Source organism: Chlorocebus sabaeus, chromosome 19 (genome assembly GCF_047675955.1).
Source record: "Chlorocebus sabaeus isolate Y175 chromosome 19, mChlSab1.0.hap1, whole genome shotgun sequence".
NCBI classification, from domain to species: Eukaryota; Metazoa; Chordata; class Mammalia; order Primates; family Cercopithecidae; genus Chlorocebus; species Chlorocebus sabaeus.
In genome coordinates, this window is record NC_132922.1 from 17,498,356 (window position 1) to 17,523,920 (window position 25,565).

At 48.4% G+C, this 25,565-nt stretch overlaps 1 protein-coding gene across 6 annotated transcripts in view; it reads left to right on the plus strand.

Annotated features, from left to right (window-relative positions):
* The window catches only part of LARGE1 (LARGE xylosyl- and glucuronyltransferase 1), a 629,905-nt gene that overhangs the window by 588,187 nt on the left and 16,153 nt on the right, over positions 1-25,565 (plus strand). For all 6 annotated transcript variants that reach the window (XM_038007533.2, XM_007975582.3, XM_073006774.1 and 3 more), the window contains exons 11-12: positions 3,965-4,128; positions 15,905-16,183. In XM_038007533.2, coding sequence (XP_037863461.1) covers positions 3,965-4,128; positions 15,905-16,183 — 443 coding nt within the window. The remainder of the gene's footprint in view (positions 1-3,964; positions 4,129-15,904; positions 16,184-25,565) is intronic.

Genomic DNA, 25,565 nt, shown 5'->3' on the forward strand with positions numbered 1-25,565 from the left:
TGTGAGTCCAAATCTCCCTCAGCTGGCTGCCCAAAGAAGCAATTTAGCAAATGCATTTTATCTCAGGAGAAATCTGTCTTTTGTTTCTGTGCCTCCCTGGTCGGGAACCCTCTGTTCCCTGTGGCAGTGGTTGGAGAGCAGGGCAGAGTAGCATTCAGACCCTATTAATGAAATACTCCCTCCGGCTCCACGGCCCTCCAGAGAAATTACCCAAACCCTGGGTGAAAAGGAGGCAGGTTTTGTTTTTGTTTTTTGTTGTTGTTGTTGTTTGGTTTTTTGGGGGGGTTTGTTTGTTTGTTTTTATTTTTTGAGATGGACTCTTGTTCTGTCGCCCAGACTGGAGTGCAGTGGCGTGATCTCAGCTCACTGCAACCTCCACCTCCTGGGTTCAAGCTATTCTCCTGCCTCAGCCTCCCGAGTAGCTGGGATTACAGGCACCCGCCACCACACCCAACTAACTTTTGTATTTTTTAGTAGAGACGGGATTTCCCCATCTCGGCCAGGCTGGTCTCAAACTCCCGACCTCAGGTGATCCGCCTGCCTCGGCTTCCCAAAGTACTGGGATTACTGGGATTACAGGCATGAGCCACCGCATCTGGCCAAGGAGGCAGTTCCTAAACTGCTAGAGTCTCACCACTGAGATAACATTAGCCACGCAGTCAGGAATAAGCAAGCTTAAATTAGAATTGGAAAAGGTACATAATATAATCATAACCACATTGCTTAGGTCTGTGTAGCACTTGAAGGTTAACAAAGCACTTTTACGTGCATTCGCTCATTTGAGAAAATTGCAGGGAAGTAGTTAACTACAGGAAAGTTTAAGAAGCCAATACAATTCATCTGTGAATCCACCACTCAGAAAATCTTTGTTAACATTGTAATGTGTTCCCTTCTATTTTTGAGTGGGTTTTTCTTTTTTCTTTTGTCTTTTTCCTGCATTGGGACCACATTTTTTTATGGCCTGCTTTGTTCATGGAACATTGGGTCTTCCACCATCTCATTTGATTCTCACCTCCATCCCCTGGGAAGAGGTAATTGTGTTGTGAAACGTCCCTGGTTTGAGTTGCGAAGACTGGATTCCCATCCCAGACTGCTTCTTGCTCGCTGAAGTAGATTACTGAAAGCTTCTGAGCCTTAGTTTCCTCCTCTGTACAACAGATATCTGTGCTGAAGGATTAAACTGATGAAGCAATGCACCTGAAAACATTTAGCATTGCATCAGTCACATAGTAGGTACCTAGTTAGTATTAGCTACATCAAGGTACAAAACACCATGTAGAGGAGAAATGAACATGCAAGTTCAAGGATGGCAACTGGTTGGCCCAGAGTCCTGGGAACAGGTGTGTCTGACAGCATATCTGACTTTCTTTCTTTCCTTTTTGTTGTTGCCACTGTTGTTGTTGTTTCTGTTGTTTTTGAGACAGAGTTTCACTCTGTCATCCAGGCTGGAGTGCAATGGTGAGATCTCGGCTCACTGCAACCTCCCACTCCCAGGTTCAAGTGATTCTCCTGCCTCAGCCTCCCAAGTAGCTGTGATTACAGGTGCACACCACCGCACCCAGCTAATTTTTTGTATTTTTAGTAGAGACAGGGTTTCACCATGTTAGCCAGGATGGTCTCGATCACCTGACCTCATGATCCGCCTGCCTCAGCCACCCAAAGTGCTGGGATTACAGGCATGAGCCACGGTGCCCGACCACCTGACTTTTTTTCTACAATACCCACTGTGGTTGGTAAATGACAGTATTCTCTAGGTAATACCCTTTAAACACCACAGCAGGGACTGCAGGTGAGCTTGGGATGTGGATACCACCGAATCCCATTGTTGGTACCATGAAGTTCAGAGCTGGAGGTGGCCTCTTCCCCAGGACTGCCCTAGTCAATCCCAGTAAGGCAGGGTGTACTTTAGAAGCCCTGAGAGCACCTCCGTTCATCAGTACTCCCTCTCGTCATATGCAGGGGCTGGGCACATCCAACAGAGGCTTGCTGAGCATCCAAGATGGATCACATCGGCCACGCAGTCAGCACTAAGCAAGTCTAGATTAGAATTTGAAAAAGTACATGAGATAATCATAACCACATTGCTTAGGTTTCTGCAGCACTTTATAGTTTTCAAAACACTTCACATGCATTAGCTCATTTGAGAAAATTGCAGGGAATTAATTAACTACAGAAAAGTGTAAAGAAGCCAATAAAATTCATCTGTGAATCCACCACTCAGAAAATCTTCAACATTCGTTATAGAACCTGGATATTCTAGGTTCAGATGGTTCAGAAATGAAGGGGATATAGCTCCTGCTCTTAGGAACTCACCATATGGTGCTTTTTAGAAAGTGGTTCCTGGAACCATTTACCTGGAAATGTCTTTTTCCCCAACTCAAGGGTATATACCTGTGTGTGCACATAGAGGAGGAGAGGCCAGATGCAGTAGATCGTGCCTGCAATCCCAGCACTTTGGGAGGCTGAGGCAGGCAGATCACCTGAGGTCAAGACCAGCCTGGCCAACATGGTGAAACCCTGTCTCTGGGCCCTTGCCATACAGTCTCCTTCAGGTGAGGTTTGGGGACAAAAAGTGTCCACGTAGGTGTGTTCAGGGGCCCAGGTGTTTCCCTTTCCTGTGATAATAGCTACGATAATAAGTGACATCCATTGAAGGTTTTCTTCAACCGCTGTTTTCTCTCTATGCAGCACCTTTCAGAATCCTTCTATAACCTTCTGGGGTAGTGACCATTGTCCTCATTTTACAGCTGAGGATCCTGAAGCTCAGAAAGGTTAGGTCATTCACCCAAACTTAGGAGAAATGAAAGGAAAAGAATTTCTGTTTTGTTAGTGTGCTGGTTTTATTTTGTTTTGTTTTTTCCAAGACCTAGTACAAAGATTGAAATCAGTAGCTCTAGGGAGAAAAAAGCATCAGGTCATACGGAGGTCCTTGTCAATTTTGACCGTTTTCTTCTTTGGGCATTTTCTTGTGTTATTTTTGTTTTGTTTTGTTTTGTTTTTGAGATGGAATGTCACTGTGTCACCCAGGCTGGAGGGCAGTGGTGCGATCTCGGCTCACTGCAACCTCCACCTCCCGGGTTCAAGAGCTTCTCCTGCCTCAGCCTCCTGAGTAGGTGGGATTACAGGCGTCCGTCACCACGCCCGGCTAATTTTTATATATTTTGTAGAGACGGGGTTTCCCCACGTTGGCCAGGGTGGTCTCGAACTCCTGACCTCAGGTGATTCACCCACCTTGGCCTCCCAAAGTGCTGGGATTACAGGCATGAGCCACCGTGCCTGGCCCGTTTTCCCATGTTATTTGAAATTCTTATGCTGAGTTGTCTAGGAAAACATTTGTGATTTGTTTCTAAGGAGTTTATGGTTGGTTATATGTTTTTCAGTGAGCACCACCTTTGTTCTTAGCTAAGAGGGGATTTGTTTCTCAGGTGTTAATGGCATCCTCTTTTTTTGGTTTGCTTTTTGTTTTTGTTTGTTTTTGTTTTGAAACAGGGTTTTGCTCTGTAGCCTAGGCTGGAGTGCAGTGGTGCCGTCTCAGCTCACTACAGCCTCCATGTCCCGGGCTCAGTTGATTCTCCCACCTCAGCCTCCTGGGTAGCACTGCAGTCACACACCTCCATGCCTGGCTAATTTTTCTATTTTCAGTAGAGATGGGGTTTTGCTTTGTTGCCCAGGTTGGTCTCGAACTCTCAGGCTCAAGCGATCTGCTCGCCTCAGCCTCCCAATGTGCTGGCATTACAGGTGTGAGCCACCACACCCGGTCCCCAGGCATCTGATTTTTACCACCTTCTTGAAATTAGATTAAGTTGCACAGGGAAATAAAAGTGGTGATCCCTTCCATGTACCTCTGACCCGTCAATGTCCTGATGGGTGATAAACTCCGGGGAGGGCAGGGCTCGAGGGGCAAGCTCATGGGCACCCTGGGACCTCTTCTTCACGTGCCCAAGCCCTCTCTCCTACCCTGCAGCTCCAGAAGCAGCTGTCTGAGCTGGACGAGGATGACCTGTGCTATGAGTTCCGGCGAGAGCGCTTCACTGTCCACCGCACCCACCTGTACTTCCTGCACTACGAGTACGAGCCTGCGGCAGACAGCACGGACGTCACCCTGGTCGCTCAGCTGTCCATGGACAGGTATGGCAGACGGCCTCACCCACCCCAGTCTCCTCACGGCGGCGCTTTGCATGGAGGATAGAGAATGGAGAAGGGTGTGCTCGATTCCACAGCACACGTGCTAAAATTGGAGGATGGAGCAGGAAGAGATGGCGCACGGGCTTAGAATATTGAAGCCTGGGCCGGGTGCGGTGGCTCACACCTGTAGTCCCAGCACTTTGGGAGGCCGAGGCAGGCGGATCACAAGGTCAGGAGTTCGAGACCAGCCTGGCCAACATGGTGAAACCCCGTCTCTACTAAAAATACAAAAATTAGCTGGGCATGGTGGTATGTGCCTGTAATCCCAGCTACTGGGGAGGCTGAGGCAGGAGAATTGCTTGAGCCCAGGAGGCAGAGGTTGCAGTGAGCAGAGATCATGCCACTGTACTCCAGCCTGGGTAACAAAGCAAGACTCCGTCTCAAAAAAGTAAAAATAAAAAAAGAGTACTGATAAGGGTGAGCTGGGTCACATTCCCCCCACCGCCCCAGCACTGAAAACCAAGGGCTCTTGTCTTATGGTTGTTGTCTGAGGATAGATGAAAGGATCGATTCTTAAGAAGTAGAGCCCTACTCGAATTACCCCAGGAAGAGGGGGAGTGGGGAGACTGGAGCCACAATTGCGACTGGAAAGCAATGCTGTTTCTTTTCCTTCTATGTGTATTGATGAAACAAACATCCGTCAAGCATTTCCAGGCAGTACTGACATGAGTTCCGCCCTGATGTAGCTTACAGGTCCATGCACTGCTTCTCAACCTTGTCCAGGGAGATTGAATCACCTCGGGAATTGTATAACATGTTCACGTCCAGGCTGCCTTGCAGAGCAGTAAAATAAGGACCTTTGTAGGACAGAGCCCTTGGCATTGTTTTGTTTTAAGCTTATAATGTATAGCCAGGTCTGAGAAGATGGAGCTAGTCACATAAACAGCAATACACAATTTTTTTAAATGACTGTAATTGCATAAGTGCTTGGAAGGCACTGGGAGGATAATCCCAATGCCAGCTTGGAGACCTCTTTAGGTCGTGTGGTCGGGAGAAGGCTCTCTGAGGAAGGCACATTTCTACAGAGACCTGGAGGACAAGAAAAGGAGTCAGGCATGCGAGTTATTGAGAGAAGAGTTTCCCAGGCAGATGAAATAACAAGTGCAAAGGGCCTGTAGTGGGAAAGATGCCTGCACATTCAGGAACGTCACAGAAGACCAGAGTGGCCACAGTATAACAATGGCTTGGGAAGAAAGCAGCATGAGATAAGACTGTAGGAGGTTAGACACTCATGAGATATCCTAAGTGTGGTAGGGAGTTATTGAACAAATTTATGCAGTGACCTAATGTAATTTATATATATATTCTTTTTTTTTTTTTTTTTTTTGAGACGGAGTCTTGCTCTGTCACCCAGTCTAGAGTGCAGTGACACGATCTCAGCTCACTGCAACCTCCACCTCCCAGGTTCAAGCAGTTCTCCTGCCTCAGCCTCCCCAGGAGCTGGGACTACAGGCATCCGCCACCACACCCGGCTGATTTTTTGTACTTTTAGTAGAGACAGAGTTTCACCATGTTGGCCTGGATGGTCTCGATCTCCGGACCTCGTGATCCTCCCACCTTGGCCTCCCAAAGTGCTGGGATTACAGATGTGAGCCACCGCACCCATCCTAATTTATATATTTTTAAAAACTTCTCTGCCTGCCAAGAAGTGAATGGATTTGAAGCCCCAAGGTCACTCAGCCAGGGCTACATGGCTTTTCTATACCTGGCCACTTCAGGTGCCCCTTCCCGCCTTGTCTGACTGGCTTCTGCTTCCATTCACACATGGCCCACAGTGGCTGCCCTTGCCCCAACTCCCTCTTGTGTCATCCCCGCTCAGCTCCTACAATTAGGAAGGAAATTTGATTCCTCATTCTGTCTTTTGAGCCACCTCAGAGATGCCTATCCAGCCTATGGGTGAGATTCCATGGGATTGTTCTAAGGATTAAATGAGCTAATGCCTGTACAATGCGAAGAACAGTGCCTGGGACATAATAAGTGTTCCATAAATGCCAGGTATTATTAGTCATGAATGACTGAAGAATAAACAAACAGATGAAAGAACAAATACCTGGACGCAAAAACGTTTTCGTAAAGGCACCTGAGAGCTCCAGGAAGTGAGAGGAACCTTGCACTGGAGGCAACGTGGGATGATTCATATTGAAGGTGGCTCAAGGAAGTGGATTCCTTGCTCTGTGAGTCCCGCCACATGCAAGCGAATGACCACATGCATAATTCAGTGGCTTCAGGGGCTGGCAGTCTCCTGGGGAGTCACAGCTCCAAAAGAACTTGGAGAAAGGCCACGGGGACTCCTGTGCACAGAGAACTTGCAGATCCTAGCAGGTAACAGGTAAAGACAGCATGGGACAAAAGAGCAAGGGACAGGCCCGGAGGCTCTAGCACCAGCTCTATGCTTGACCTGCTGTGAGGGCCCTAGCGAGGCCTGTCCTTTCTTGTGGCCACAGTTTTCTCATCTCCACATCCACGTGATCACTCAGCAAATACGGCTCACCATTCTGCACCAGGCACTTAAGGGGAGAGGAATATGTGTTAAAAGAGCTATCCCTGTCTTTAAGGAGTATGCAGCCTATTGGGGGCTCAGGCAACCCATTCGTTTTCTCTTGTTAGGTGACAACGTACCACACAATGAGCAGCTTAAAAAGTACACCTTTGTTACCTTGTGGCCGCTCTGGGTCAGGAATCTGGAAGATGCTAGCAGGGCCCTCTGCCCAGGGTCTCAGGACTGAAATCTCAAGGGATTATCCAGGGCTGGGATATCATCTGGGGATTGGCATCCACATCCACGCTCATTTGGGTTGGAGCAGAATTCAGTTCCAGGATGGAGGTCCCGTTTCCTTGCTGGCTGTTGATGGGTGTCCCCCTCAGCCCCTCGAAGCCACTCTCAGTTCCCAGCCATGCAGCCCCGTCCCTGCAGGGCAGCCCACTTCTTCAAGGCCAGCAGGAGAATCTCTCTCTGGCCCGCGACACCGGAGTCTTCTATAACATCACGTGATCACAATGTGATATTCACAAGCCCTGCCCACACCCGAGAGGGCGATTACACAGGGCATGTCCACCAGCAGGGTGGGAATCTGGGGGGCCCTCATAGAACTCTGCCTGCCGCTGACAGGTAAACAGGTCTACAGTAGAATGTTGAGTTCTGAGTGGCGTGCAGGAGGTGCACCAATGCGATGAGATCCCACAGAGGTGGAAAAAGGAAAAGGCAGGGAATGTGTCCAAGGGGAGGTAGCACCTGAATTGAGTGGGAGGCTGGGTAAACTGAGAGTAGAAGGCACAGAAGGAGAGAAGGAAGGCTCCCCAAGGTAGTGCTTGCAGCATGTTCACGGGACAGAGAGGAAGTCAGGCCCAGTGGGGAACACAATAGTGAAGTGTGGTTAGGGCTTAGGGTGTAGGAGGAAGAAAGAGATCAAATACACATGGCCAGGTAGACAGGGCTGGATCACAGAGGGCCTCAGGGAAACCAGGGGAGGTGGCCAGCCCTTCTGGCTCAAATCTGGCATCCTGTGTGGGGCTCCATAGGGACACCCAACTAGTGTGCCAGAGTCACCCCTAAAATTCTCAAGCCCCTTTGGCTTCTCACAAACCAGATTTCAGTTTGGACACCCAGGCTCCCCGCCACTAAGCAGCCACATCAGGAAACCACCTCACCACAGAAGTCCCTCTTTTCACATGTGTGTTTCCTTCTCCTCCATGGCATTTATAGTAAAAAAAAAAAAAATCTAATACTCCACATCAGTGCTGAATGATGGTCTGGATTGGTCTCTTTTGACTGCACCCGGCCCCTCCCGTGAGCTACCTGAAACTCAGGTACTATAATCCGTGCAAATGAGAGGGTTTCACTTAAAGCCAGGTCCCCATCTCTCCAACCATCGCTGGCTCTCTGTTGCATTCAGGCCTCCTGATAATGCATTCAGATTATCAGCAAAATATTCTGAGTCAAGATTAATGGCCAGTGGCTTCCAAAGAAATCTGATATACTTTCTAATCAAAGTAAAGAGTAGCGTAACAGTGAAGGACACCTGGTCCCTGGAGTCAGGCACTGTGGGTTGTTCGTTGCCCTGTCACTTTGTTTTTGGACAAGTCACTTAACTTTTTTTTTTTTGTTAGACAGTCTTGCTGTGTCGCCAGGCCAGAGTGCAGTGATGCAATCTCTCAGCTCACTGCAACCTCCGCCTTCTGTGTTCAAGCGATTCTCCTGCCTCAGCCTCCCAATAGCTGGGACTACAGGCGCACACCTACCACGCCCAGCTAACTTTGGATTTTTAGTAGAGACGGGGTTTCGCCATGTTGACCAGCATGGTCTCAATCTCTTGACTTCGTGATCCTCCAGCCTCGGCCTCCCAAAGTGCATCACTTAACTTCTTTAAGCCTCAGTGTCTTCATCTGTATTCTGAAAGTGATAATTATATCATTATCCTCATTATCCCTAAGGTTGTTGTAAAGATCAAATGAGAGAAGGCATGCCCGGTGCTTAGTCTTAACATACATTCAGAGGCTCCCTAAATGATACCAGTATGTTGACCAGAATCGGAAGGACAGAGAGCCCCAGGTTCAAATCCCACCAACTCATTCAATCCTCAGCTGGTGTTCTGGGCAAGTCACTTAACATCATTGGTTTTCTGTTTCCTCCTATAAAAGAGGGTTAAAATTACTTGCCTCATAGGGTCCTGGTTAGGAGTAAATAAGAGATCCTCTATAAAAGCCCTGAGCACGTATTTGACATCCAGTAAATACTGGCTAGATCTGAACATTCTTACGAAGGCATGTGCACATGACAGTTGTTTAGGACAGGTAAAGTGATGTAGTAGAAAAGAAAAAAAAGCAAGACTTGGATTCAAACTACACTTGTGCCACTTCCTAGCTGTGTAAGTTTGAACAACTTACTTAGCCTTTTTGAGCCTCACTTGACTCATCTATGAGATGATGATAATGTCACGGAATTCACTGATTCTTGTCTGGGTTCTACAAAATAAGATGTAAAGTGCCTAGTAAGTAGTTGATGTGAACAAATATTGATTTCTCTTTTCTTAAGGTTTCTCACCTCTCTGCTGACTATAGAATTTGCTATCTGGAATTTACAAACAAGTAGAACAAACATGTTTCTAGTTATTAACAGCTCAAACCCATGCTTCTGTATACACTTGTTAGCAAGAAGAGAATACAGGCAAAACCGAGTCCCTCCTTCTGTTGCCAGTGGGATCCATCCTTCTGGTCTGGACTGCAGACACAATCCATTTAAAAGAAAGTCTGTGGCCAGGCGCGGTGGCTCACACCTGTAATCGCAGCACTTTGGGAGGCCGAGGCAGGCAGATCACGAGGTCAGGAGATGGAGACCATCCTGGCTAACACAGTGAAACCCCATCTCTACTAAAAATAATACAAAAAAATAGCCAGGCATAGTGTCAGGCGCCCGTAGTCCCAGCTACTCGGGAGGCTGAGGCAGGAGAATGGCATGAACCCAGGAGGCGGAGCTTGCAGTGAGCGGAGATCGTGCCACTGCACTCCAGCCTGGGCGACAGAGCGAGACTCCGTCTCGGAAAAAAAAAAAAAAGTCTAGGCCCCACTCACGTCTGCAGCAAGCACTGACCATAGCGGTCTTCCCTTCAAAGCCTGGACAGCCCACGTGTAGCAGACACACGATACCCACTCCTGTACTGTGACATGTATCACCATCAGGACAATATCTCAAGAGAACCCAAGGGATTCCAAGCCCTAATGAGAGGTGCTTAGCGGGCCGCAATTAAAAATGATAAAGTGGCACTGCAGGCTGATGTAGAATGGTGGAAATTCCTGCAGCCACTTCTACTCTGTCAACACATCCGATTACAATGCAGCACGCTGACTGGTGCGTGTTGGATTGATTTTTAATTTAAGAACCGTTTCAGATGTGTTTGTAAACCTTCGAGTCAGAAGTAGGCCCTACGTGAATGCCACAACAAATTAGGAGAGCCGGCCTTCGTGCTCCCGTGCCTAGCTCCCTCTGGAATTCCGTTCAGAAAGAGTGAACGTTGCAACCATGGCCGTGAAGCCAGGAGATCTGCTTCTCCTTCAGCAGCTCAGCACCCTTCTCTCCCGTCCCAGCAGAAGACACTAGTGGTGAAGGGACAGAGGGAGCTGATCACAAGGGGGTCACCTGTCTTCTGACACCTGTCCAGGGAGAGCCTGGTTCTTTAGTGTGTCTTTGACAAAGATGTTAAGTGTTGACTACAGTTGCGGGGCCTCATGGGAATGACGAGTCACTTCTCTGCTCTCTGTTAGTAAAGGAGAGAGAATGTGCTGGGCTCACAAGGCCCCACTCTTTAGAACAGTGTTGCTTCAAGCCTGCTCCTGGGACCAGCAACACAGCATTGCACGGGAGCTTGTCAGAAATACAGATTCTCAGGCCCCACCCCAGACCTCCTGAACCAGAATCTCTTGGGTGGGGCCTGGAAGTGGGGGTTTAAATAAGCCCCCCAGGTGATCTTAAACAAGCTTACATTTGAAAGCACTGACCGTTCTAGAGAGTGAAAGGTAATTATTTCTCCATGTAACAGGCAGAGTGATATTTTAAAAATGTAAATCGGGTCACGTCATTAAAACCCTCAGATGACTTCTCGTTACATGTGGAACAGTGTCCCACCTGCCTGCTGTAGTCTTCAAGGCCCATCCAGCCTGGCATCTGTACAACCCCTGATGCCTTCATCTCACCTCTGCCCCTCACTGTCCTGTGCTGCACCCACACTGGTCCCGTCTCTTCCAGCTTGAACATGCTAAGCCCATTGTTACCCCAAGGGCCATCCCCTCTTCTTAGAAAGCTTTCCCCCCAGACTTTTCACAATGCCAGATCCTTCTCATTATCTGCTATAACAAAATGCCATAAATTATTTGGTGTATAAACACTGGAAATGTATTTATCACAGTGCTGGAGGCTGGAAGTCTAAGATCAAGGCTTTGGTCGATTTGGTGTCTGGTGAGGGTGCACTTCCTGGTTCACAGAGAGTGCCTTGTTACTGTGTGGGACATGGTGGAAGGAGCCAGCTAGCTCCCTGGGCCTCTTGAAAGGGCATGAAGGCTGCGTGCGATGGCTCATGCCTGTAATCCCATCACTTTGGGAGGCCAAGGCAGGCAGATCACCTGAGGTCAGGAGTTCGAGACCAGCCTGACCAACGTGGCGAAATCCCGTCTCTACTAAAAATACAAAAATTAGCCAGGTATAGTGGCAGGCACCTGTAATCCCAGCTACTCAGGAGACTGAGACAGAAAAATCACTTGAACCTGGGAGGTGGAGGCTGCAGTGAGCCAAGATCGCAACACTGCACCCCATCCTGGGCAACAGAGTGAGACTCAGTCTCAAGAAAAAAAGTCGGGGGGACACGAATCTCATTCAAGAGAGTTCCACCCTCATGACCTAATCACCCCGCTATTCAAACCTCTGGTTTGTTGATTGTCTTTTTTCCCCACTAGAATAAAAGCTCCTGAAATGCAGGTGCCTAGGCCCCTTGTCTGTATCGTATACCTGATGCATTGGAAATAACAAATTTGTATTAGGTGAAGACATGCTTCAGAGGCAGAAATAGAACCTAAGGAGGAAATAACAGCTATCGTATACCGAGTACCTGCTGTATATCTAGCTTTGCACCAGACACTTTGTACCATTATCTCATTTAATCCTCAAATCCAACTAGATGTTACTGCTTCACAAACTGCCCTGAGTCTTAGCAGCTTAGTACAGGAACTGGAATGAGCTTGTGATTCTTTGGATTGGCAGTGTGGGCTAGACTCTGCTGGGCTCATTCGTGTGTCTGCCGTAAACTAGGTAGCTTTCTGGGGGAGTTGTCTGGCTATCAGCAGAGACCAGGGTTACACCAGGGCAAGGTGGTGTAGGGCTAGTTCACATGGCAGCAGGCACAAGCCCGTTATCTCATCTCTGCTCATGTCATGCTTGCTAACAGCCCATGGACCAAAGCAAGTTGTGTGGCCAGAATTCACATGGGAGATTATTTCCAGAGGGTATGGACAGAGGGAGAGGGATGATTTATAGCTATTTTGTAATCTACCAAAGGCATTATTATCCCCAAAATACATATGTGGAAATTGAAGCCCAAAGAACTGTCACTTGCCCAGGAATACTGACACAGCTCAGAGGACAACTCCAGGTCTGTCTGACCCCAAAACCTACAGCTGCACGCTGTGTGATATGCTGCGCAGCCTGCCTCACGGGCCGTACACCGGATTAGAATGGTCTGCCCTGGTGGGCGTGAGTTCCCTATCCCAGCAGACACTGAGTGGTCACTGCCTGCGCTGCTTGGTCCTACCGATGCTCTAGAATTCCTTCCAGCCCTGGTCTTCTGGGTTTCTGACCCGGCCATCTCCCTACCTGCTCCTTTATGACTACAGAGACTGCGTGAGGCTTCCAGCCTTAGTGGGACTCTATGGAGTAGCCCCCGCCTGTTTCTAGATCTGCCAGACATTTCTGAGCCTTTGCCCGCCCCTCCCTAGGTGAAGCAATGGTGGTCTCCATGGGGAGGTGGGAACCAGCATGGGACAGAGACAGGCCTTCTGGGTTTAGGATCAGCTCTTCCATGGACTCATCCAGCGAAAGAAAGTCTGGCCACAGAGCTTGGCATCAGCAAGAACTGCACTGGGACGACCCTTAGGGAACAGACGAGGGGAGAGAACGTGGGAGGTGGAGGTTGCAGTGAGCCAAGATTGCACCACTGTACGCCAGCCTGGGCAACAGAGTGAGACTCAGTCTCAGAAAAAAAAAAGGAAAAGAAAAGGGGTATGAACCTCATTCATGAGAGTTCCACCTTCATAACCTAATCACCTCCCTAATCAAACCTCTGGTTTGTTGATTTGTCTTTTTTCTCCACTAGAATAAAGGCTCCTGAAATGCAGGTGCCTAGGCGCCTTGTCTGTGTCGTATACCTGATGCATTGGAAATAACAAATTTGTATTAGGTGAAGACATGTTTCAGAGGCAGAAATAGAACCTAAAGAGAGGGCCGAGGGGATTGTGAAACTTTGAGACAGATACCAAGAGGGACTGAGGAGGGGAAGGAGTAGGGAGGCACTGACACCAGGAGGAGAACATGCTCTTACTTGGGGAAACAGGCAATGAAGCAAAGGTATTTGGGAACTTTGTTCTCAGCCTAACTCCAATCCGTATTAAATAATGACTTGGATCCGGGCTTTGGGGTTAGGTAGACCCGAATGTGAATCTAGGTCCTTCACTTTGTGACTGGGTGACGTGAAAGAAGTTATTTCATCCCCTTAAGCTTCCTTGCCTGTAAGATGGTGATAAGAATCTCAATGTTTTAGTTACTATGAGGATTAAATGTGATAGCCACAGTGTGGCAAAGACATGGCAAGCAGCAGGTAAAGGGAGAGATGACTGAGATCATGATCACACCTTAAATATTACTATCATTATAGAAAGCTCGGTTTGTCACAGTTGTTCAGGTCCTGGCAGGAAGGTTGGTTCTAAGGGACTAAAGATTGGAGAGATTGGGGCTGGGGGACATAGAAACAGCAGTGCGTTGTGTCACCATTCCGTCTCGCTTGTGGAGGTTCCACAGGACAACATCCAGCTGCGTTATCTCTAAAGCTCGACTTATTTTTCACGTGCAGAGCACCTTTCTTCTGAGAACCTTGAGTATTTTTTCTCTACTTTTTAAATTTTATTTATTTATTTATTTATTTTGAGACACTCTCACTCTGGAGTGCAATGGTGCAATCTCAGCTCACGGAAACCTCCGCCCCACTGGGTTCAAGCGATTCTCTGCCTCAGCCTCCTGAGTATCTCCTGCCTCAGTTTCCCAAGTAGCTGGGACTATAGGTGTGCTCTACCACGCCTGGCTAATATTTTTGTATTTTTAGTAGAGATGGAGTTTCACCATGTCGGTCAGGCTGGTCTTAAATTCCTGACCTCAAACGATCTGCCCGCCTTGGCCTCCAAAAGTGCTGGGATTATAGGTGTGAGCCACCATGCCTGGCCTCTGTGTTCTTACTCTGAACTCTTGACTGAGCTTAGGAGAGGGCCTGTGGCAGGTCACTGGGCAGGGGAGGGGTTCCTTTCTTGGAAAACTGAGACACAGAGGCAAAAACCAAGCCAGTGGGAGAATCCCAAGAGGTGATCCTCTCTTCATGCCCAGCCAAACCTCCCTCCTCCCGCCCACTTCCTTCAGCAGGTCTCATGTCTACATGCTGGAAATTATTCTTGCCTTTTGCTCTCCAGTTCTCAGAGGATTTGTACAAATGGCCTCTCGTGAAGCGCAGAGTCCCCCACATTTGCAGAAGGTGAAACAGGTGCAGGAGGCATAATTCAAAATTGCAGATCCTCAGAGCCCAGGAGAGGGCAGGCCCCCGCAGCAGAAGCCTGGCACAAAGTTCAGTGCCATTAGGCGTCATGGAGAATGCAGTGCCTTTGTAAGAAATGGCTCTGGTCAATTTGGTTAGCAAGCGTTATAATGGATGAGAAACGGAGAGCATTTTGCACTGGTGAATATCTTAACCCTCCCGATTGAACGAGAGGCTAATCTAGGCAGTGCCAATTCACAGAATTACTGAGAGAAAACTCTGGAAGTCATCAAAAAGGCCATTGAAAAAAGATAGGTGTGCCCATTTCCTTTTGTTTAGAAGCATGGAAATGCATGCAATCGATTTCCTGGTAATGGTCCGAATAAAGTGGGCATTCTGACCAGAAGACTGCTGATTATGTACCTCTTGCTGGGTAAGGAAAAACAATTCAGGTAGGCTTTTGCTGTTGCTTAGCCATAGATTTTATGTACCAGACACTTCTAACGCCTTTGAAAGAAAATATCTTTATAGATTTATCTTCAAACATTTTTGCAGAACCCTCTCTGTTGCAAACCACCCCCCGCCCTTTTTTTTTGTATTTTTTTTCACTGGGCTCTGTTTTTCCCCCTCTCCCTGGCTCAGCATCTCTGAGGTAGCCTTGCAAAGTTGACTGGCACCCTGGGGTAGTAAGGGCTCTGAAGACAGTGATGACGGCATCACCCCAGGTAGACTTTTGTTTTCAACATTCACATGTTTTTCTATTCCATTTTTTAGTGTTATGTTTTTCTCACTGACTCCAAGGTCCCATCAGGGTACCTGTCTCCACATGTCTAGCCTCTCAGTGCAAGAGGCGGAGCCGACTGAACCTATGGCACCTCCATTCCTCCATCAGGAAAATGGGGAGAATGACAGCTAGTGCTGGGGTTGTTGAGAGAATTCTGGGAAGCTCCTGGCACATCGCAGCACATCTTCTATTATAGTTGTTGTTGCTCTTGTGTTTACTGTTTATTTTACCATTCCTGTAACTTAGTGGCCTCTTAGTTTGTCTAAGTCCTCTCTGGCTGGTCACTGTCTTAGGAGATCAGCAGAGCTGTTTTACACGTTTGCAGAGAGACAAGTGTAGGACTTTGGGGCTGGAAGGGGGTCTTCAGATCATTTAATATACTCACCACCCGGCTTTGAAATGAGGAGTCCGAGGCTTATAGTGGGATACGACTTGATATCACATGTTCAGTTGGAAGCAGGGAAGGACGAGAACCAGCAAGGTAAGCGTGTTGGTGCCTGTTTTATAGGTAAAGGAACTGAATGAGTCACATTGAAAGCAGGGATTTGATCCACAGCTGGTTGATCCAGCATCACTGGAGGCAGAGCCCCACGACAGGCCGGGCAGATGATGCCTGGATGGCCCAGGTCCCACGGCTCACCTTCCCTGTCTCTTCCAGGCTCCAGATGCTGGAGGCCATCTGCAAGCACTGGGAGGGGCCCATCAGCCTGGCCCTCTACCTGTCAGACGCTGAGGCCCAGCAGTTCCTCCGCTACGCGCAGGGCTCCGAGGTGCTTATGAGCCGCCACAACGTGGGCTACCACATCGTGTACAAGGAGGGCCAGTTCTACCCTGTGAACCTGCTGCGCAACGTGGCCATGAAGCACATCAGCACTCCCTACATGTTCCTGTCTGACATTGACTTCCTGCCCATGTATGGGCTCTATGAGTACCTCAGGTAAGGACCTGCAGGGGCCTGGCCATCAGGCCAGAAGGCACATAGGGCCATGCAGTGCCAGGACCAGAAGGCCTTTAGAGTCATCGTCTAGTCCAACAGCTTTCTTTTCCAGATGGGGCAGCAGAGACCCAGAAAGCGGAAGGGAACTGCCCACAGCCACCCAGCAATAGAGTTCCCAGTGAACAGACTGCAACCTGAGTTTGCAGAAGGAAATGCTGATGGCAGAGCTTGGTCCAGGGAACATCTCTTTTTGTCTGCCAGTCTGTTGCTTTTTCTGTAGCATCTATGAAAACATACCCTCCTCAGGCGGGCGCGATGGCTCACGCCTGTAATCCCAGCACTTTGGGAGGCTGAGGCAGGTGGATCACGAGGTCAGCAGTTCCAGACCATCCTGGCCAACATGGTGAAACCCCCTCTCTACTAAAAATACCAAAAAAATTAGCTGAGCATGGTGGCACAAGCCTGTAATCCCAGCTACTTGGGAAGCTGAGGTAGGAGAATCACTTGAACCAGGGAGTCGGAGGTTGCAGTGAGCGGAGATCGCTCCACTGCACTCCAGCCTGGTGACAGAGCAAGACTCCGTCTCAAATAATAATCATAATAATAAAGAAAACATACCCTCCTTCTTCCGGTTTTAGACCAGACAACCTTCATGTAACCCAAGAAAGATTATTGCCCAGCCTTTTAAACAAATCTAAGTGATGACGATGCCTAGTATTTACGGAAGTGTTTGCTGCGTGCCAGGCACTGTTCTGAGTGCTTGACAGATAGGATCTCATTTCCTCCCCTAGAGCCCCTGCCATGGGTGGTAATATGACCTTCCTTTTCTAAACGGGGAACTGTAGGACCGAGACCAGGAGCCGCTGACCCAGGGTTACTCATCTAGTAAAGGGAAGCTGGGGTCAAAACAGCCAGTCTGACGGCAGAGCCAAGTACGTAAGGACCATCACGACTGCTTCTGTGAATCTGCAGTGTCCCTTTCCAGCTCCCCCGACCTCGTGGGACAGGGTGTCAGCAGCTGGAGAAAGCACTCGGCTAATGGAAGGCTTAGATGGATGGCTGTGTGAAGGGTGCATTTATTGTAGAATAGTACACAATTACGACTGATAGGAACCTTGGAAGTCACGTGGCCCAAAGGTCCCATTTCACACGAGAAAACTAAAGTTACACGGGATCATGGTCCAATGACATTTTTTAAAAAAAATCCTTTATTTACTGCCATTGGTCAGCATGAATTAGGCCTGCCTAGATCCAGGTACCAGGAGAGGTGATTTGCATATGTCATCCCATTGGTTCTACACATCGAGCCCCAGAGGCAGGTACAGCTACCTGCATTCTACAGGGAGGAAGAGTGGGGCTCAGAGAAGCAAAATAACAGTTCAAGTCCCGAGAGCTTGTGCCAGGGTGTGAACCAGCGTCTGCAGCCCCAGGTCTGCCGGTCACGCTGCTACACATTGTTGGCGTGCGCTGGGATTTCTTATTTGTCCCAAACCAGACAGGGTCTGATTTCTTTCTCTCTTGTTCTCTTGCTCTCCCTCCCTCCCTCTGACTCTGTCTCTCTGTCTCTTAGTATCTTTCTCTTACCGCCTCTGTCTCTTTCTCTCTTAAAAGAGCTTCTAGGAGTCTTTAAACCTTCTGTAGAGAAGCTAAAGCATCGGTTTAGTCTGCGTACCCTCCATGCCTTGCGCTCTCTGGAGCAAAGTTAGGCAGCCTGTGCTCTGTCTCCGGCTTCTGAGTCTGTGTCCTTCCAGGGACATCTTCGGGTTTCCTAGTGTCAATCCCTCCCCCAGGGCGGGAGGAGTCCCTACCAGACTCTGTTAAAAACAGTAACGTGAGCTACCCCTAGGCAGCATGACCCTGAATCAGGGATGGAAGGTGCTGTGGTACCCAGCACCATAAGCCTGAACCCTTGAACCGCCAGGCTGCAGAAAGGGTGCTCTGCCTCCAGCCCCAGCACCTGTGCCAGTACCTGCTGGGTCTTGGAATCCAGTGTGTGGAGCCAGGGTGCCCCCATGTGGCCAGATGGGGCTCACAGCCTCTGATCCCTGCAGATTCTGAAACTTGGGCAGGTTGCGGGATGACAGGCTCCCAAGGGAACAGATAGATGATGGGAGTAAGTGCCACCCTAGACCAAGAAAAGAGGCTTCAGGACTGGACCCCTGCCCACCCTCCACCCCTCTGGGACTCTTCCATCGCTCCAACCAATTGAAAGTGAGCTGGCCCCATATGAGTCTGTGGTCTCTCTTCTTCCTGTGCAAGGACTGTTTAATTATTTGACCTCGTGGGCATCATGTTTTAAAAAACAATACGTATGAACAGGCTGGGTTTTTTTTTTCTTTGTCTTTCTATGTTTTTATTAATTAAAGACATCGTTCACTGCTAATGCAAACCCTACTTGATGTGAGGTAGCTCGTGTGCCCTTCTACTTAGCGTTTGCTTAATGCAGAGTCACTTGAGGTAGTAGTTGGCCTTAGCCACCTTGTCACAAGAAGGTATGTGGTTCCCCTCAGGGGTTTTGAAATATTGCAAATTGGTTTTAAAACTTTATTACCTTCTTCCCAGACTTTTCCCAAGAATGCAGAATACAATTCAATAGAGAGACCGGAGCCTGGTCTCAAGGAGCCAGTCATCTCTCCACACAATTGTATAATTATTGCTTTAGGGAGGCAGGGAAGGTTACTGGGTATTCATATTTTTCAAGAGGAGTTGGGAATCTGGATTTTCATATAAAATGTTTTCTTTAATGTTGGCAACTAATTTTCAAAAATTGTTTTTGGATGATGATTTGGAGCAAAAAAATTGTTTCGAATGCTGTTGAGGCCGACCAAATGTGTCTTCAGGCTGCCTTGACCCCGCACAACCCCACCCCAAACGACCAGAGTGTAACCTTTGACCTAGACAATTCCGAGGCCACCAGAGTATTTATGAGAATCAATGAGGAATGTGATTCTCTTCGAAGCCCCAAATAAGCAGGCACTGTTCTTTTCATATGAAGTAATCACTTCAACTTACCCTTGGTTTCAGGGACATTTTTTCAGGTGAGTAGACAGATTCGTTTCTGATCCAGACGTTACCAGTAGATGCCCCTTGTACACACCATAGCATCACTGGTGTGAGCTGAGGTTAAGGGTGCTGTTTGCTGTGGCAGCTGAGGACTCCAATGAAGCCCCCAGACCCTTCTAGAAACTGACTTCCTCAGCACTGATCTCCCACAAAATGCTCTACCCAAGCTCTATCAAGATGTTAATATTGGCCAGGTGCAGTGGCTAACACCTGTAACCCAGCATTTTAGGAGGCTGAGGCGGGAGGATCGCTTGAGCCCAGGAATTTGAGACCAGCCTGAGCAATATAGTGAGACCCCATATCTATGAAAAATTTTAAAAATTGGCAGGGCACCGTGACTCAGACCTGTAATCCCAGCACTTTGGGAGGCTGAGGCAGGTGGATCATGAGGTCAGAAGATCGAGACCATCCTGGTCAACATGGTGAAACCCCGTCTCTACTAAAATACCAAAAATTAGCCAGGCATGGTGGTACACACCTGTATTCCCAGCTACTCAGGAGGCTGAGGCAGGGGAATCGCTTGAACCCGGAAGGTGAAGGTTGCAGTGAGCCGAGATCGCACCACTGCACTCCAGCCTGGCAACAGAGTGAGACTCCATCTCAAAAAAAAATTAAAAAAATTGCCAAGCATTGTGGAGCACACCTGTGGTTTCAGCTACTCGGGAGGTTGAGACAGGAGGATCGCCTGAGCCCAGGCAATGGAAGATAGAATGAACCATGATTGTGCCGCTGCACTCCATCCTGAACAGCAGAGCAACACCCTATCTCAAAGAAACACATTTTTTAATTATGAAAAATGATGACAGTTACAAGTTATTGAGCCCTTACCATGCACCAGAAACCCTGCCAGCTGCGCTCTGTCATTACCTCTGTTCTTCACACTGCTCTTTAAGGTAACTACCATTATGGGTGACCAAACTGAGGCCCCAGAGAGGTTAAATGTTAGCATTAGAGGAGGAAGAAAGCAGCTTTCCTCCATGCCAGCCTGCTCACTGTCAAAGGGGCCAGGTTACTCCCAAACCTCCAGGGCACCAGAGCAGGCTGACTGGCAGCCCTCAGCTTGTACCCCCAAACACTTATTTATATCACCCTTTTTGGGGTTCTACTTGGTTACCAAAAAAAGTTCAGCATCTTAGCTCTTTGAGCAGTTGCTTAGCAACAAGCTAATAGTACAGCCATAACAAACAGATCAATCGGAAAATAATGGAATCAGCTGTATGCATGGACAATAGCTGCTTCCAGCCCCGTCCAAAAATCTCCTTCCAGCCCCGTCACCTACTTTTTCTAAAGAATGAGCTCCTGGATGTCCAGCTTTCACTCTTGATCTCAGAAATGTCAAGTGAAAGTCAGCGGGGCATGACACAAGTTGCACAGGCTTGCCTTTGAAACCAGGTTCCACAACACTAATCAAGTGTGTGGCTTGGGGCTGCTTGCTTCATCTCCCCATTCTTTCACTTCCTCAATTAACATAGGAGCTGATCATAGCCTCCTGTGGGGTTATGGTAGGTGCCCAGCAGGGGGAGTTCATTTTCTGCCCCTTGGCCTATTCACTATTGGGCTTCTGATTGGACTTCTGTGCTAGGCCCCTGCTCCAACCCAACCCCTGCCATTGCAAACTCTGCCACCTTCTGTGCAGCCTGGGCAGCTTCATGTGACCATCTACATCTTTTCTCTTTCTGAAAATGAGAAACTGTATATTGATACTCATTCTTTCAAAAACTATGTAGTGAGTATCTACTATGTGCCAGGCAGTATACTACATTGTAGGCGACGTTGCTGTCCCTGAGGGTCATTCAGACCTGCATTTCAGTGCAGAGGACTCTCCCTCCCCTTTCCCTTCCCTCTTTTCCCCTCCCCTCCACACCTTTCCTTACCTTCCTTTCTTTCTCTCTTTTTCTTTCTCTCTTTTCTCATTTTCTCTCTTTTCTTCCTTCTTTCCATGCTTCTTCCTCTCTCTCTCTCTCTCTCTCTCTCTCTCTCTCTGTTGCTCAGGCTGGAGTGTAATGGTACAATCATGGCTCACTGCAGCCTCAACCTCCCCCGGCTCCAGTGATTCTCCCACTTTAGTCTCCCCAGTAGCTGGGATTATAGCCATGCGCCATCACTCCCGGCCAATTTTTTTTTTTTTTTAACCATTTGTAGAGACAGTTTCGCTGTGTTACCCAGGCTGGTCTTGAACTCCTGGGCTCAAGTGATCTGCCCTCCCAGGCCTCCCAAAGTCCTGGGATTACAGGCAAGAGCTACTGCTTCCGGCCTCTCTCTCTCTCTATTTCCTTTTCTCTTTCTTTCCATCTTTCCTTTTTCCTTTCCTTTCCTTTTCCTTTCCTTTTTCCTTTCCTTTCCTTCTTCTTTCCTTTACTTCTTTTTAGACACAGGGTCTTCCTCTGTCACCCAGGCTGCAGTGCAGTGATGCAATCATAGCTTACTGCAGCCTCAAACTCCTGGGCTCAAGCAATCTTCCTGCCTCAGCCTCCCAAGTAGCTGGGACTACAGGTGTATACCACCATGCCCAGCTAATTTTTAAATTTCCTTTTAGAAAAATAAACATAACCCAGACCATATTGTCCAGGCTAGTCTCAAACTCCTGGGCTCAAGCAATCCTCCTACCTCAGCCTCCCACAGCCCTGGGATTACAGGCGTGAACCACCGTGACTGACTGATGCTGAGTACTCTTTATTTAGAATGTATTTAACGTTGGGAAATGCACTTAACCTCTCTAACTTGCTTTATCTGTGAAATGGGAATCATACTGCTTTTTCCTCTTCCCCAGTTCTTAAGGAACTGAGAAGATTAGAGCTAATAGTATTTGGAAAGCACCCAGGAATGCCCGAAACATTCTTTGTTCCATGTGTCTGCGTGACCAGGCACTGTTTCAGGTGCTGAGGCTAGAACAGTGAACAGGGAAGACAAAGTTCTGGGCCTCAGAGGTTTGCACCCTGGTGGTCATTGCAACTGTATGTGCCATTGCTAGCATCGGGATTCACACAGATAGAAGGCTGAGAGATACAGGAGCTTAAACTAACAAGCGAATGACCCGACGTGGGTGCACACTGAAGGTCTCTAAATGAGGGGAGAGAAGGGCCTGAGACATCGTGGCATTTCCAAGACCTGGACAGCTTCACTCTGCTGAGACTTTCCACATTCATGAGACTGGCACAGGTTTCTGACCCCTTTCGCGGACCCTGCAGAATCCTCATCATCTTTTTTTTTTTTTTTGAGATGAAGTCTCGCCCTTGTCCCCAGGCTGGAGTGCAATGGCATGATCTCGGTCCCTGCAACCTCTGCCTCCCAGGTTCAAGCGATTCTCCTGCCTCAGCCTCCTGAGTAGCTGGGATTACAGGCATCTGCTACCACGCCCGGCTAATTTTTGTATTCTTAGTAGAGACAGGGTTTCACCATGTTGGCCAGGCTGGTCTCGAACTCCTGACCTCAGGTGATCCGCCCGCCTTGGCCTCCCAAAGTGCTGGGATTACAGGCGTGAAGAATCCTCATCTTTAATCCATGCCCAAAATGTAAAGTATCTCTCCTGTCCTCACTGCCTTTGCCTTCTTGGGGACAAACCCCTCTTTTTTTTTTTTTTTTTTTTTTTTTTTGAGACAGAGTTTTATGCCGCCCAGGCTGGAGTGCAATAGCTTGATCTTGGCTCACTGCAATCTCCGCCCCCCGGTTTCAAGCGTTGTCCTGCCTCAGCCTCCCAAGTAGCTGGGATTACAGGCACATGCCACCACACTTGGCTAATTTTTTTGTATTTTTTATTAGAGATGGGATTTTGCCATGTTGGCCAGGCTGGTCTCGAACTCCTGACCTCAAGTGATCCGCCCACCTCTGCCTCTCAAAGTACTGGGATTACAGGCGTGAGCCACTGCACCCGGCACCCTTCTGGAGGACAGATGTGCCACACTGGGTAGAGACTATATTCTGACACTGTGTAGGAATGCCAGCTTTCTGTTTGATTCTTTTCTGCCCAGCTTGACATCTAATCACCTACCCCCTTACATTTTCCCTGGCACATCATGGCTGTTCTATAAATACTTGTTGAATGAGTGCAGACATGTGAACAAAGCCAGGTAGGGGTGGCACCAGGCGAAGCTGACTGGCTGCCTGCCCGGAGACATTACCAGGTGACATTTCCTTGGGCTCATTCATTGTTTTAACTCTGCTGTATCTATAACATTTAACATTTATTGAGCACTTACTATGCGCCAAGCACTGTTACGAGCCCTTTCACCTGTGTTTTACCATTAAAGCTCACCGCAATTCATCTTACAAATGAGGATGTTCAGGCTAAGTAACATGCCCACGGGCACAGCAGTACTAAAAGGATAAGTGGTGGGCTGGGCACACTCCCAGCACTTAGGGAGGCCAAGGTGGGCAGATCACCTGAGGTCGGGAGTTCAAGACCAGCCTGACCAACATGGAGAAACCCCGTCTCAACTAAAAACACAAAAATTAGCTGTACATGGTGGCGCATGCTTGTAATCCCAGCTACTCAGGAGGCTGAGGCGGGAAAATTGCTCGAACCCGGGAGGTAGAGATTGCGGTGAGCCGAGATTGCGCCATTGTACTCCAGCCTGGGCAACAAGAGAGAAACTCCATCTCAAAAAGAAAAAAAAAAAAAGAAAAAGAAAAAGAAAAAGGATAACTGGCTCATCTTAGGCTTATCCATAGGTGTTCTATGCTTAGCCTGTTTATTGATCCAGTGGCCCGATAGGCCCATCTTCTCTTCATCATGATGGCTATGACCGTCATCGTGGCTTGCATTTGCCAAGTGTATCCTATCCACTAGGGAACTATTTTAATCTTTGCACCAGATAATCCGTGTCGTTCTTACAAAGTCGCACAGCACAGGTACTAATACAGTCCCCAGTTCACAGAGGAGAAAACTGTGATGGCACAAAGATGGAATGTGTTCAAGAGTATGACTGGTGAGTGTCCACTCAGGTGGTCTCTGAATCTGGGCAGTGTGCCACACAGCTGCCCTCCTTAGTGCCAGGCCCCCGTGATCCCCAGCCAGGGTTTAACTCTATGCCAGCACATGGCAAGTGTTCTACAGTGTTTAGCTGTTATTAGTAACAGTAAACATCAGGACAATGGGGTCATTAGAGAGGAATGTTGAGCGTTACCTGAGATGATGGACACAGAGTCTCTAGCCCAGAGCCTTGCACATGGTCAAGTGCTCAGTAAACTGTGGCAATCGTTATTACTGGTTATTTGTAACATTTGCCCCAAAAGCTTCTTAGCTTCTCTTTCTCACCTGCCCCTCTCTGACTGACAGGTTCTCCCTCTGGAAATCTTAACACCATCCATTAAGGAGCCACCGGATCTTGCACATGCCTGGGAGCCCTTCTGGCTCTCAGAGGCCATGCCCATGTGTGACTTCGTGTATTACGTGTGTATTCTACAGTGGCACCCTGTGGGCCGCACTGTCTCCTGCGTTTGCAAGTCCTTGCTGTTGTCCCCACATAGCTCCTGGAAGCCAGTCTGCCAAGAACTCATTTCCTAGACAACTGGCGTAGAATCGAGCAAACCCTACTCCCTGGCTTTTATGTTTAGGGATGAGACAAGAGGAGGACGGGGCTGTGCTGAGGTCTGCCTCCAGAGTGAGTAGCACAGATGACTCCTTCCTTCCTCTCTGCCCACGGGTTGTCACCCTGAGGTAGGTCGCTGAATCCTCAGGTGTCATTCACATGATTTCCCATTGCACTGGTCAAAAGCAGCGCTTACGTCTAGCACTATGATGTCAGTTTAAACGGCTGTGAGGGACAGCTGGAGACAAGAGGGCTTCTCGTAGTCTCCCAAAGTCACATGAGCACCCACACGCGTGCACACACGCACGTGTGCCCTTCTTTGCCTCTCACTGGTTGATCGCACCTGTGGCTGCACTGGCCCTGCTGCTCCTTACCGCACATCACTAGCTCACTGGTTCATACCCACATACCTTGCCAGGAATAAGCTGAAATAAGAAAATGATGGTGCATCTCAGACCCGGGCCTCTGCTTTGTGTTTGACCCCCACTGGCTGATCCACTTCTTACGAGCATCCATCAGAATATGAGCGCATGACCATCTGTGAAGGACCAAATAAGGAAAAAACACTGTTTATAAGTGTCCTCTCTCGTGGCAGGTGCTGTGCTAGGCCCTGGGCAAATGTTGTCTTGTTTATGACAAGCTAGTCAAAGATAAGTGCTTTTATTCCCATTATACAAGTGATATTAAAACACAGAAGGTAAGTTTGCCCAAAGGTCGTAGGTATTTAAATGGCAGAGCTATCAGGTCAACTCAGGTCTTTGTCACTTCCAAAGAGCCCTCTTCACAGTCCC